Source organism: Schistocerca nitens, chromosome 5 (assembly GCF_023898315.1).
Source record: "Schistocerca nitens isolate TAMUIC-IGC-003100 chromosome 5, iqSchNite1.1, whole genome shotgun sequence".
Taxonomy (NCBI): Eukaryota; Metazoa; Arthropoda; class Insecta; order Orthoptera; family Acrididae; genus Schistocerca; species Schistocerca nitens.
The window spans coordinates 85,375,044-85,389,411 of record NC_064618.1 but is presented as its reverse complement, the minus strand read 5'-3'; the positions used below and the strand labels follow the sequence as shown (position 1 = coordinate 85,389,411).

Sequence of the window (14,368 nt, the reverse complement as noted above, 5' to 3'; positions counted from 1 at the left end):
AACACCACTAGCACCTATTGCTATGTCACTCACCTTTGTACTGGTATGACTTTCAAGTAACAACTACTTTTCTTGATTTTCCTTTGTTAAACACCATTTCAAAAATGAGTTCATACTTTGGCTTTTGTTTTGCTATTTTATATTTCAGTTCTTCCACAAGTGATGGTGTACTGATTTTTGTGCCAGGCCTATACTATCTGGACTGCCTGAATTAACTGCTTGTAGCTCAAGAAATGTTAGTATCTCTGTGTCCTGACCTGCAAGGAGCATTTTGTGGAGTATTTTGAAGCCCTCTAGCAACAGAACCTGAATGTCTACTCCCTATCCGACCATCCTAACTTGGGTTTTCCATTGTTTCCCCTTGTCACTACGGTAAATGCTGGGATGGTTCCTTTGTTTAGGCCAAGGCCAATTTCCTGCCCTATCCTAACCCATCCTATTTTTTTAATGTTTTATACTAATACTTTATGGTACTTCTGAAATGTTTCTGACTTACAGTATCGGATATTATTGTACCACATGGTCTATGGACAAATAATTAATTACAAACAGTATAGCCAACTACTCTAAAAGATATGCAAAACAAAAAAACACATACACAATCAAACACACCCATAATTGCATCTGATGTGTAGCTGGAGCCATTTAATGGGACTCTCCAGCTCTCAATCCTGTGCCACAAATCTGGGATGTAACATTCTATGTGGTTGCAGAATTTCTAGACCTCTTTTTCAGGCCTTCCATTTGGAAAAAATCAGGTATAAAGGAAGAGAGCAAATATATTGTGAATGGACTGTTGGGAGAACATCTTGATTTGCACAACGTTTCAGTGCGCCTTCGATGTTATTTATTCATGGTGTAAATTATATATGTAAAGTATGTGTAACGTATATATGACATATACCATTGTCTTTACGTGCACATTATGTAGCGAGGGGGGGGGGGGGGGGGCTTAGTGTTAAGGTACTGAACTCGTACTGTGGTAAAGCAGTGTTCAAAACCTTGTCCAACCATCCACAAGTTACAGCGAATGCCACAATCATTTTTGAAATGCCACAGCTGACTTCTAAGTCGTGCTTTTTTTCTCTTTATGTACCGACATGGGTGTGTGTCAGCCACATTTTTTTTTATTTACTGTACTGTTATCTGCATTATCCGTGATATTTCCGCTCTTAAATGAAATATTTATCTTTTCGCAGTTGCAGACAACTAAATGTTACAGCAGGTCAATTCAACTGATTATTCGGTACAGTTTTTGGTACTGGCGGATAATTCTTTCTTTCTTTGATGTTTCTCTTCCCGAAAATAGTCATTGTATTTATGTAGTGGCTTATCTCGGTAACCTTTACGTTACGATACAGATAATTAACTTTTGTTTCCGTTGCCCGTAGGATTTCTTTAACTTGCAACACTAATTCTACTCTAAACTCTGTTGAGCTAAATCAATACAACCAACTTCATGTACGATGTGTTAGAGGGCTCCACAGTGCAGATGCGTCGAGAAGATGGGAGGTGTGACAGGTCAACGAACCACGTGGGTACTATTACTATTAAAGAAAGGTGTGATATCCTAACAAACAGGTGAGTTTGCTTTCGTATTTAAACGTTGCAATTATGTTTTGTGATAAGCCACGTGTATGGGATCAAACTCACTTATCTGCACTGTACCTGGTAAAGCACCGACGTGTATCATGCCAATCACGTTGCATTTTGGGTTGAAAAGCCGGTGGAAGCGCTGCATTGCTAACTCTGTTGCATGCTTCACAAGGATTCACCGCAGCATTACGCTGTTGTTCATCTCGATATGCGCGAGTATTTTCGATAACAGATTCCGTACCACGTTTCCCGGTGCGATGACGTTACTGGAAAAGGGGCGGGGTTCTTAAAATAACAATATAAGACATCGCTGTCAAAACTAATTATAGCGTAATAAAAATTGCGTGGTAATTATGTGAAAAATATGGCCCATCCGCATCCAAAGTTTAAGGGTCAGTACTGTATGGATGAACCAGTTTTCATTCCCATGGCATGTAGATTTATTTATTTATTTAACATGCTGTATTTCCTTGCATGGGTGATAGAATCTAAACATTGGAGGCCTTATGACTATATTGCCTACCACTTGACAATCGTGCATACTGTTGTACCTTGTGACTGTTACTTTACAGAAATAATGTACATTTTGCAGCAGCATTAGTTATAAATGAATTTTGCTGTCAAACATGTAGCCAGTAAATAAGAATGTATTGCATACCATATTGGATTAGAGTGTGTACATTATACTTCCCTTTATTTAGAAATATTCGTTAATTTTCTGCTTCTCTTCATCCTTCTTTTAAAGATAATGTTATAGCTATGTAAAATAGTTCTTCAGTTACAGTGGAGTCCACTTCCATAATTGACCAAGCACCCAACAAACAATATCGGATAATTTGTTCTGTAGCCTAATTATGTACGGTAATACCAGCTGATGGATGTTCCATAAAGGTTTCATGAAAGTAACAAACAGCTGAAGTGGAACTCAAACGCACAAATTTTACAAGCATTATAGAAACTGAGCAGTAACTTCAGTTAAACAACAACTTGAAAACACCCAGTCTTTTGCAGAGTGGATGATTCATTGTCATACTAAAATATTCAAAATCTCCGATTCTAAAAAGTTTTGGTATTGTCAACATGTTGGTTTATGTGCCAATCTGCTGATGTTTGGGACAGATTTTGTAAAGGGTGTTAATGGCACCAAAGTTAGTGTCCAGTCACTCATGGACGAGACTGGAACTGAAATTGAGAGTAGCAAAGTTAAATCAGAAATGCTTAACTCTGTTGTCAAATAATGCTTTACAAAGAAAAACCCAGGAGCATTACCCATTCTTAATTCTCATACCACTGAAAATACACGTGAAATAGATATTAGTGTCAACGACATTGAGAAACAGCTGAAATCATTAAGATTGAACAAAGCCCCAGAGCCCAATGGAATCCATGTCAGATTCTATATCCAATTCACAGCTGAGTTAGTGCCTCCATTAACAATAAGCTACTGTACATCCTGATAGAGAGAGAGAGCGAGAGCCTAGTAGTTGGAGGAAAACATCCAATGTCTGTAGAATCTTGGAGCATATACTGAGCTCAAACCTCATGAGGTATCTCAAACAGATTGATCACGTCCATGCCAACCACCATGGATTTCAACATAATTATGTGAGACCCTACTTGTACTTTTCTCATATGACATCCTGAAGGCCACAGATCAAGGCAGTCAGGTAGATCCAGTATTTTTCTATTTCCAAAAAGTATTTGAAGCACCTACACTTATCATATGGGGTATCATGTGAAATATGTTGTTGGACTGAGGATTCCTTGGTAGAGGTATGCAGTATTGACAGATGTAGAATTAACTTTGAGTGAAGCCCAGTGAAGTGTGTTGGATCCCTTGCTGTACATTTTGTATATTAATGATCTTGCAGACAATACTAATAGTAATGTCAGACTTTTCACATGTGACACAATTAGCTGCAACGAAGTACAGTCTGAACGAAGTATGTACAAATATTCAATCAGAACTTGATAAGATTTCAGAGTGGTGCAGTGATTGGCAGTGTGGTTTTAATGTTCAAAAATGTTAAATTTTACATGTCATGAAATGAAAAAGCATAGTATCCTATGAATATAGTATTAGTGAGTCACTGTCGGAATCTGTAAACTCATACAAATTACTTTGGTGTAACACTTTGTAGGGACATGAAATGAACAATTGCATAGGCTCAGTTGTGAGTAAAGCAGGTGGCAGACTTCGGTTTATTGGTAGAATACTGGGAAATCAGTCTACAAAGGAGAGTGCTTAAAAATCACTTTGTGACCCAACCTAGAATAATGCTCAAGTGTGTGGGACCCATACCAAATAAGACTAGCATGGAATGTTCACGGTATACAGAAAAGGCAGCACGAATAGTCACAGGTTTCTTTGACCCGCGGGAGAATGTCATTGGGATGTTGAAAGAATTGAACTGGCAGACTCCTGAAGATAGATGGAAACTATCCCGAGAAAGTCTATAAACAAAGTTTCAAGGACCAGAACCGACTTTTAATGGTGATTCTAGGAAGATAGTAGAACCCCTTCTCAAGGGATCATGAGGGTAAAGTTACAAACGTCAAAAAAAGTTTTGCGTTCCCCGATTCCCAGAACTCTTGAAGATAGACATTGACTGTGGATATTGCATCACAGCCACAATCTTTTTGACTGTTCAGAGATGTCACTAAACCTGCCCAAAGATGTAAACAACCATGCATGAGCAGCACCTATTATAAGACGGAGGGGTCCAACAGCCAATCAGTTCCAGTCATTTCACCAGGAAGGAGGTACACAGCTCGTGTCGTCTGTAGTTTAGCCATGCCTAGACAGTCAGTACCATGGTTCGATCATGTCCGCTTTCTTACTTTGTACCAGGAAGGGCTCTCAACAAGGGAAGTGTCCAGGCGTCTCGAAGTGAACCTAAGCGATGTTGCTTGGACATGGGGGAGATACAGAGAGACAGGAACTGTTGATGACATGCCTCACTCAGGCCGCCTAAGGCCTACTACTGCAATGGATGACCACTACCTATGGATTATGGCTTGCAGGAACCATTTTTCCCACACTCCATCTATACAGGAAACATCCCTTATAACTGATAGAGTGGGACATACTCTTCGCCATGCACTTCAAAGTGATTCTCTGAGTACAGATGTAGATGTTGCAAAGCCAAAACGAGTCACAAATTTTTAATAAACTAATATTTGATCAGGACACTGATTTCTTTAATTTAATCAGTTTTAGTGGACACTGGTCTCTTCTGTAGGTTCAAGCAACCCCATTTCATGATATGTCCCGTTTATCTTGACCACACTAAATAACTGTTTGTCCAGATGCAAATTACAAAATGTTTCTAGCAAATGTTATTTAGCCATCAGGGGGACATCAATCAGCATGATTGCCTTTGTTGTAGCTTTGTTTTTTACAAAGATATGAACAGCGGTATGACTTTCTAAATGGCACCCTGTATTTTTTATTCGGAAATTCATTTCCTCTCCTAAAGACCTATTCAATAATAAATCACAGTGGACCATTCACTGAAACGCTATGTTATTAATTACATAACACAACATTGACGTTGACGCTCCCAGCGCTTAGTGCAGGTACTCAGGGTAATGGAACACATCCACATGCTGATGTTGACAGAGGACAAATGTAAACATAAGTAGAATGTACAACGAAGAGAAGGTACAAATGCTACTCATCTATGGGGAATTTAAGTTAGCAGAACAGTAATTGCAGTACTGTTTTCTTGTGTACGGGTACATTTAGTACAGTAGTTTAGCCCTTTTAAATACTTTTGTGTAGAGTAGGCATACAGTAAAGGCTGTCCTTCCTACAAACTGCATTGACATAACATTTCTGTTGTTGTTGTTGAAGGTAGGCAAAATGTTACGTAGGCGCAGAGCTGTACTGAGAGCGATATCCTGACAAGAATTCGCCTTCCCGATGGATGTTTTCTCATCTTGTTGCAGCGCTTCAGGAAACGGGAAGTTTCAACCCATGGCAATGCAATCATTGTAGCAGTATCACAGACAAAGCTGCTGAAGTTACTGTTCTTGCTTCCAGTGCTATGAATCCACATGTGAGCACACGACAGCTTGAACACGAGATTGACATTCCTAAAACCAGTGTACATTGTATTCTTACACTTCACCGGTTCCATCTTTACCATGAACAGCTAAATCAAGAATTGCATGGGAATGATTTCCAGAATCGTCTATAGTTCTGTCAGTGGGCACAGCAGCAAATCCTCCCCAACCCAATGTTCTTCTCCAATGTTCTATTTACCTATGAATGTTCCTTCTCAAACAAAGGACAGGAATATGCATTATTGGTCCAGCGACAACCCACAGTGGCTTAGACAGGTGGAACATCAGCGTCAATGGAGAGTTAACGTCTGGTGTGAGATGCTTGGTATTACAATTATTGGCCCTTATTTCATCAATGGTAATCTAAAAGGCACAGCATATGCCAACTTCCTCAGACGAATTCTTCTTCCTCTTTTGGATGAAGTGCCGCTAAGAACCAGAATGCTTATGTGGATCAACACGATGGATGTCCAGCACTTAATGCCTTGCGTGCACGTCGTGTTCTGAACCGAAGGTATCCTGCCAGATCGATTGGTCGAGGAGGAACAGTTACTTGGCATGCTAGGTCACCTGATTTAAATCCTCTGGACTCTTTTCTTTGGGGATGCATTAAAGACATTGTCTATCGTGATATTCCAACAACTCCAGAGGACATACAGGAGCATATCATGCTTGCCTGTAATTCTCTTCGGCAGGCAAAACTGGAGGCAGTAAATAAGTCTTTCTTTCAACGAGTGCACCAATGTATTGGTGACCAGGATCACCACTTTGAGCACTTTTGAATGTTCTACTGCTGGGCAGTGGTAAAGGAGAGTCAAAGTCAATTTTGTGTTATGTTTTTACTTGGTTTTCATTTGTTTTCTGACAACTCCAGCAAGTGGACGAGTTTGTGATCCCGGGCTCAAAGTCAGTGTTGTGTTGTGTAATTAATAACATGGTGTTTCGGTGAATGGTACACTGTGATACATTTTGTAATAGGTCTTTAGGAGAGGAAAGGAATTACCGAATAAAAAATACGGGGTGCCATTTTAAAAAGTCATACTGATGTTCATATCTTTGTAAAAAAAAAACATAGCTACAATGAAGGCAGTCATGCTGATTGATGTCCCCCTGATGACTAAAGAACATTTGCTGGAAACATTTTGTAATTTGTGTGTGGACAAACAGTTATTTAGAGTGGTCAAGATAAATGGGACACCCTGTATAAAAATCTCACTGGGCAGGATAGTAACTTTGAGATGCAAATATATATCTGAAGGAAATTTTATGATGGGGAAACTCACTTATTTGAAGTACAGTAAGGTTCCTTGTGATTTTCTTTTGTTTTGAGTATTATTTTGATGAGTGCATATGGGCTGGGCACATAATGAGAACGCTTATAGAAAAGCTTCACTTCTGACTATTGTTTTCTGACAAGTCTGTAGTGCGCTTACATTGTCCTTTAGCGCCCTCTTGTAATATAAAATGTCTGAAACTGCTAAAAGCTGTCAACACACCTGTTACTATTATGAGGCATTGACGTATCAGTATGTTGAATTACACAGAATTAAAATATGGAAAAACTGCTGGAAAAATAGTCTGCTCTGTTTGTTGGTTTGCCATGACAAATGTAATTTGCGGGGGTAAGAGAGGGGTTTATTTAGTGCTACTGTATGTAGTTTTATGGCGGCATTTGTTCATGGCAAGTTTGTAATATTGGACTCCCTCTGAAATCTTGAATGTGGTGCCACTTATGTTTAGCATATCCCAAGGCATAGGTCAAGTTGGAAGATGATAATTTGGTAGTGAGTTAGCAATGCCGATGAATGTGAACATCAAATAAAGATTGTGGCAACAAAGTGAGCTGAAGCATAGCCTAATGCTTAAAGCCGTGCCATATTTAATGCACTTTACCATGTTTAGTGGACTTTTTGTCATAGAAACTAGAATTGTGAGAAGTTCAGAAGAATTATATTAGATAATGGACAAGTCTCTGATTAATATTTTTATGCATGTTATGTAAGCTACATGTGTCATACAGAAACCACAAAAAATGTAATGGGGGATCCACTACATACTTTTTCTTAATATCTGCTACATGTGGATCCCCAAGAACCTCACACGTGTAGCCTCATCCACTGTGTGTTAATTGCTCTCTACGTCTTGTAGCAATAACTAATTATTATTTTTTTGAAATTGCATAATATGAGTGTAATGTAAAGTTTATTGTGAACCAGTTATAAGATTGTCTCATTATTCTCTGATTGTGTGGAATTGATGTGTCAACAAACATCACAGTTTCTGATAGTTCTCCCAGGTAAAGATAGGTCAAGAACAGATACATGACAAACACTGAGTGTACATAGTTCACAGCAAGGTTAGTGATTGACTGAAAGGTATTTTATACCTATAACAATAAAACCACTGGAGATAGCACTTTGCCATCTATAGAAATCAGTGTGAATGAAATCCTTGTTGTGGAAGCAATGTAAACTGTCTGTTCATGGTAGACAGCTGTTTCCAAGTTTCTTATAGTTGAGATTAATGTAAAGAAGGGGCTAGGAGTTGGAGGGAGCCCAAACATGGACTATCAACCAATACGAACATGTAATGTGGTTCCATAAGTCTATGTTTACTCTGTTACTTACCACAGGATATATTTACAAATGGAGAATTTCCACCAAGAGTATAATTCAGACACTCTTGTACACAATGCTGTGTATTATAGTGCTTCTCTAATAATCTTGGGACAGAGTGGGGTGATGCAGTAGTATGACACTGTGCTCTCCAAAGGACATCAATTCAATTCTCCATGTGCCCATCCAGATTTAGGTTTTCATGATTTTCCTAAATTGTTTGAGGCAAAAGTGTTGATGGTTGTTTTGAAAAAGATGTAGCAGATTTCCATTCTAATCCAAGCTCATGTTTTCCGTTATGACCTCATTCTTGATGTAATGTTAAATCCTAATCTTCTAATGGCATAGACAGTCGTATCGTGGTTTTCAGTGTATCCTTCAGTAACAATGAAAGGAAAGGTAACAAAGTGTTTCAGACAGTTTTATTTATGTATGTTCACTCACCTTATTGTAAAAAAAAAAAAAAAAAAACAGCTTCTACTGCAAGCTTCTGCAGTGGCACTAGACGTGGTGGTAACCATTTCTACCTTTGGTGTGAATTCTGGTGGTGGGCAGCAGTCAGAAACTGGTTTCATCATCCCCCTCCTATATAAACATCAACTCTACTTGCCCCATCTGTCACTGACATTGCAGAGTCCGATATGTCAGGCGAGAAAGCTGCATGACTGGTGTTCATTTGCAAGGATTGAACCAGGAAATCAGCTATGTAGAAAATGAGACCACATTCAGCTCGCAGCAGTATATTAGTCTTCCAAGCTAACGATATCCCATACAAGCAGCGGGAAATGTTCGAAATTGGTTGAATGATTGTGAAATAAATTGGAATATTTTCCCTATTGTCTACAACTGCTGGGTTTGAATATTAAGCCATTGTGGTCAGTATTTCAAAATCATTGAAGGACCGGTCTCCTTTTCCATCAGTTCTCAAGGGATTAGAACAGGATTTTTTTTCCGCCCAAAGAATGGTCCAAAATCCCATTGCTCCAAGTGATAATTTATACACATCATTTTCTACCAAATTCATATCTTTTTTATGCCAGTGATCGGCCATCGTGATGTATATTGGTGTTTGTACTGTCTCTCAGGTTTTCTCGGCATAATTGATTAGCATTGTGCTTCTAGGTACTATGCATAAAATGGAAACAACAGCTCGGCTGAATGCCAGATAGCACACCATTTATAGTGTTTTATCCTGCGTTTCAGTAATAAAAATGAATAAGTAGTAAAGGAACCTGGAGATCTTGAGAATTGCGTCAAGTTAAGAAAAGGCGTTCAGACCTATTTGCTACTTCGATTGGAAGAGAACCGGAAAATTCACTGCTAAGAATAGCAAATGTCTTCAGTGAAATATCTAGGCCCAAATTCTTTTTCAGGAAGATACCTGATGGAATATTTCAAAACTTTTCTCAGCAGGAATTTGTGACCCTCTCTCCTTTTTCCCCCATCTGTGAAGATACCAACTGAGTTCCTGACAGTAAAATGCATGACAAGGTGTTAAACTGCTTTCAAACTTCTGTGAGCACTAATTTCCTTCAGATTTACATCTATACTGTATATTGATTTGTATTAACGAAATGTAATAATACACATCTGTTCAGCAAAAGGAGGACTTTTAATTTTCTCTTTTTCTCTGAACAAACTGTGCAACATTGAAACATTTGCACAGCACTGGACAGCAGAAAGTGCAGGTCATATTTCTTTGTTATAAATACCATGTTGTTTGATAAACATTACACATGTGAAAATTGAGTGTTGCTCATCTTGAAGAATAAGAAGTAAAATTGTTTCAAATTCTTTTCAAGTACCATGATGTTTTTCAAAACACTGCTTAAAAATTCAGTTAATATCAAGAAAAATGTGTTTGTAGACTATGAATGAAAATTTGGTGGGAGTAACCTCAACAACTAAATAAGGATTTATAAATTTAACAAACAGAAATGAGCAAGATTCATTTACCATTGCTCTCTCGCTGTTCTACAAAGATTTTGAAGTAATTTACTTCACTGTATTCCAGTACCATAACTGCAATATAACCAGGAAGCTGAAGTGTTTTGTTCAAAAGAATTGTTTTGAAATGGAAAACATATCCGTATCAGTCTCACTGAGGTCCAAAATAAAGAAATTTTCAAAAACCACAAGTAGGGATTGTGCAGGCCATGGAGAAAAAGATGATTATTCCTAGCAAGTCCACTTTAGACAAGTGTGTTTTTAAGTCAGGCAGTTTTTGCTCTTTGGTAGTGATCTTGTATTATCTTTAGAGCTAATTGTACACTACAGAAAGTTTTGGTAAAAGGAATGGTGTTTGGTAGTATCAAAAAATTGAAATAACCAATATTGTTTTTGTGGATAGCAAAGTTTTGGTTTTCGCATGACTGCATCGCCCTCATATTTTATTTAAAATTCTATGACTTTCCTTTTATGAGATCTAAGTATGTTAAGACGAACCAGTAGGAAGGTCAGTAGTGGCTGGTACCATTGAGATATTTCCAGTCTAGGTATCACATGTGAAGTGCCTGAGAGTACAGTTTGGAAGGCTCAATTCAGTGAATAGTTGGGAATAGTCTTTTCCCAGAGATTGTAGCAGACCTGGTAATTATTTTCAAAACAAAATTGTAGGAGTATAGAAACTGGATTGAGGTCTGCTGATAAAATAAGAGTGCAAAGAGAGAGATTGTCAGCCTGACACTGATTTTCATGAAAATTTTTTTGTTACGTTGGTACATGTTGCATAATAGGCCCACAGTTAAGTGTCCTCTTGCCCTGAAGAATTGTTATGTCTATAAGGCTTTTAAATTAGTTGTGTTACGTGAGCTTCCTTCCAAAAATTATTCCATTTTGAAAGTGTGCGGCCTGTTTTCTGAGATAGAACAGGATTTCTTCACACTCATTATCTAGCAAATAGTGTCAAGTATCTGGTGAACACTGCATTATCAAGTTAATTGATGTGCTCACTTGGACGAAGGGCATTGAGCTAAAAGGGCTCTAGATAGAAAAAGTCTAGTCTTGACCAAAAAACTCTTCACTGTATCCTCTTACTTCCTTTACTATTTAGAGAATCTGAACACGTCACACATTGCCAGCACTACTAACTGAAGACTTAATTGATTTTGATGTTCCTAACAGCACTGAAGTTGGCAAAGAAATGTAGAAGTGTCTTGAGGCATCCCTTTTCACTTGCAAGAAGAGTAAAAGTAGTCTTCACAGAGGCTAAAAATAGTTTGGAATTGGAAACAAGGAAGTATATTTAAAAAAAAAAAAAAACTTTGAATTATTTTAACATATTTATTAAACTTTTTTTGGCTTGCGTGTATTTCAAAATTGAAATAGTGTACTGTCAATAATCAAATATTAATTTTTTATAAATATCATCTGCTGCAGATGGAGTTTTATTTTTGAGAGAACATGAGATAATCGTTTAAATTCCTCATTTCAAAATAAAATAATCTAAATATACAGCAATTTCATATTGCTGTATGAAGCAGATTATACATCAAAAGTCTCAATAGAATAAATATAACCATACTATCCATTCACATTTTCCAATTCACTCTTCAAAACAGCTCTGTCTAACTAGCACTCTTGAATTTGCACACTTCCACAAAGAAAACACGCAGTATTACTCTTCTAAGTCAACATCTCTGTTCATACACACACATACATACAAACAAGTATAAATTCAGTCATATTGTAGACAAATACACCAACTATATCCTGTCTGTGTCAAAAATTACTTTCTGACATTTTCTCGAGTTATTATTATTCACTCCTTTATTGCTACCTAACTACCAGCCTGTTTTAACACAAGATACATGGTTATTCACTTTTGTTCTCTTGAAGGCTATAATTGAGAAATTTAATAGCATACATGCAACATTTTGAAGTCCAATCAGGAGACAAAACTTGTACTTTAGTGTTATTATTTAGTAACCAAAATAAATAAATAAATACATACATACATATCAGAAATTTCTCTCTAGTCCTAGAAAATATAACTTGAATCAGTTTTGTCTTTCTTCAGTTATTTCATCTGAATTTATATCTAATGCTGCTCTCTGGTTTTTTTTTTTTTATTATGTACAGAATGCTGCATAACTGAATGATCAAAAGCCACTTTTTTAGCACATACTGTAAGAGAATTGTTGATAAAGTTTCTTCTAACTGGCTGTGTGAAGAATGGAGTCCTCAAACGTGTACCGATATTCAGAATTTGTGTTACAGCTGCAAGGTATTATATTGGCTTCATAATGAAGTAGCACTTTGACAGTAATGCAATGTTTTGAGAAGAGGTTGTCAAAGAATACCTTAAGACATAATTACAAATTGTTCATCTCAAAGCACAATACAAGTCAAGGAAGGCACACATTTCAGTTTTTGTATTGGACTGATAAAGGTGTCATCTGTTGTAATCACATCAGAAAACGTGTGCTATTTGATCTCTCAGGTTTTCTTGGCATGATTGATTAATGCCGAGTTGTTGTTTCCATTTTACGCACAATATTTCTACAACCGACCTAGTCATCGTCTTTGGGTGCTGCAAGGTTTGCTGCTATGCATCCATAGAAGATGGCTGGGTCAGTTGTCGAAATATTGGGTGTAAAATGGAAACAGCAACTCGGCAGAAATTCAGGTAAATAGTGCATGATCGTGTCATTTCTCTCAGCTTTCACAGTATGACTGAGTAATCATATGATTCTGGGCACTCTGCCACATTGCTTACGTTTTACTCACAATATTTCTACAGGTGATCCAGCAATCTTCTTCACGTGCTGCTAGTTTTGCTATTATGCACCTGGAGATGATGGCTGGGTCAGTTGTCAAAATATTGTGAGTAAAACAGAAATTACTACTAGGCAGAACACCTGGAAACATACTCATGCAGTATTTACCTGAATTTCTTGGCTTTGCTTTTTACTTTGTATTTTCCCTTAAAAATTACCAAATAAGGACAGCTGTTGCATAAATGTGTAATCTTTGGACAGTTTGGTTTGCATTTACTGCTGTCATCTGCAATAAGAGGTTACTTACTCTTTATGTATATGAGTTCTGAGAAGAATAATGGACATTAGATACATTGTATTATCAACAGAGGGTACATTTCATTTATAGTGTTAAATAGAGAAGATAGATCATACCCAAAGGCTAAAGTTATTGAATCATATTGTCGCAGGTGACAACTTTCAGAACTAGCAACAAAATGTGTAGTGACAAGATTAATTGGCAGAGGGTGTGTCACATTAAAAAGAAGTTCTAGGGTCTGAATGTGCACTGATTAATGCCAAGATAAACTGGATTAGGAACCACAGTGCACATGGAGGTTATAACTTGTTGTGCTTCAGTAATACCACCTCTCTCACATAAAAGTGCATCAGTAGTGAAAAAAATAGTTGAAGTATGCAAGAAACTGCATATAAAAAGCTCACTATTTCTTTTAGAGTTGTAAGATATGGAATAATGTACTACTTCAGCTTACACACATACAGGCATCATAAAGCTAGTTACTTCCTATGCTTGTTTATATACAATTTGAGTATAAATATCACAATACATACACAATTATCATAAACAAAAGCCACTTATAATTTAAGCGGTATTAAAATGTATAACTTTTTAAAAGGCAGTATAATTGTGTTAAAACAAGAATGATGGGAACTTCACACTGACTGTTGTAAGTGGTTGGACTGAGAGAATGTACAGCTTCCTGTGACAGTGTGAGAAAGAGTAAAATAAAATTATCAGAGCTTTTCCTTTTGGTTATTTTGAATCTCTCTTGACCAAATACAAAGTGTATGTGAAGAGCTATACAATTTTAAAGATAAGAATATCTGCATCCATGCCAGAGTATTGCAGCAGTTTTCATTATTTGAGATGTAATATGCATCCTGAAATAGTAAAATAGTTACATATTGCGTAGAACTTTACTTTCCTGAGATACGTAATTGCTATTTAACATCCATATGCAGAAAAAAGGACAAACACTGTTCGCCATGAAAGTGGTTAATGGACTCCATCGCAAATAACAGTGAAGAAAGTTGAAAAATAAACACAACATTTCTACAAATAATTGTAAATATTAGTATAAAAGGCCTCCA

At 37.2% G+C, this 14,368-nt stretch overlaps 1 protein-coding gene across 2 annotated transcripts in view; it reads right to left on the bottom strand.

The window, feature by feature from the left end:
• LOC126259457 (uncharacterized protein F13E9.13, mitochondrial) overlaps window positions 1-1,840 on the bottom strand; it is a 48,051-nt gene extending 46,211 nt beyond the window's left edge. Inside the window, exon 1 of one of the 2 annotated variants that reach the window (XM_049956284.1) lies at window positions 1,669-1,840. In XM_049956284.1, the coding sequence (XP_049812241.1) occupies window positions 1,669-1,741 (73 nt within the window). In that variant the 5' untranslated portion in view covers window positions 1,742-1,840. The remainder of the gene's footprint in view (window positions 1-1,668) is intronic. The other variant, XM_049956283.1, reaches the window with a different exon arrangement.
• Window positions 1,841-14,368: the final 12,528 nt, after the last annotated feature.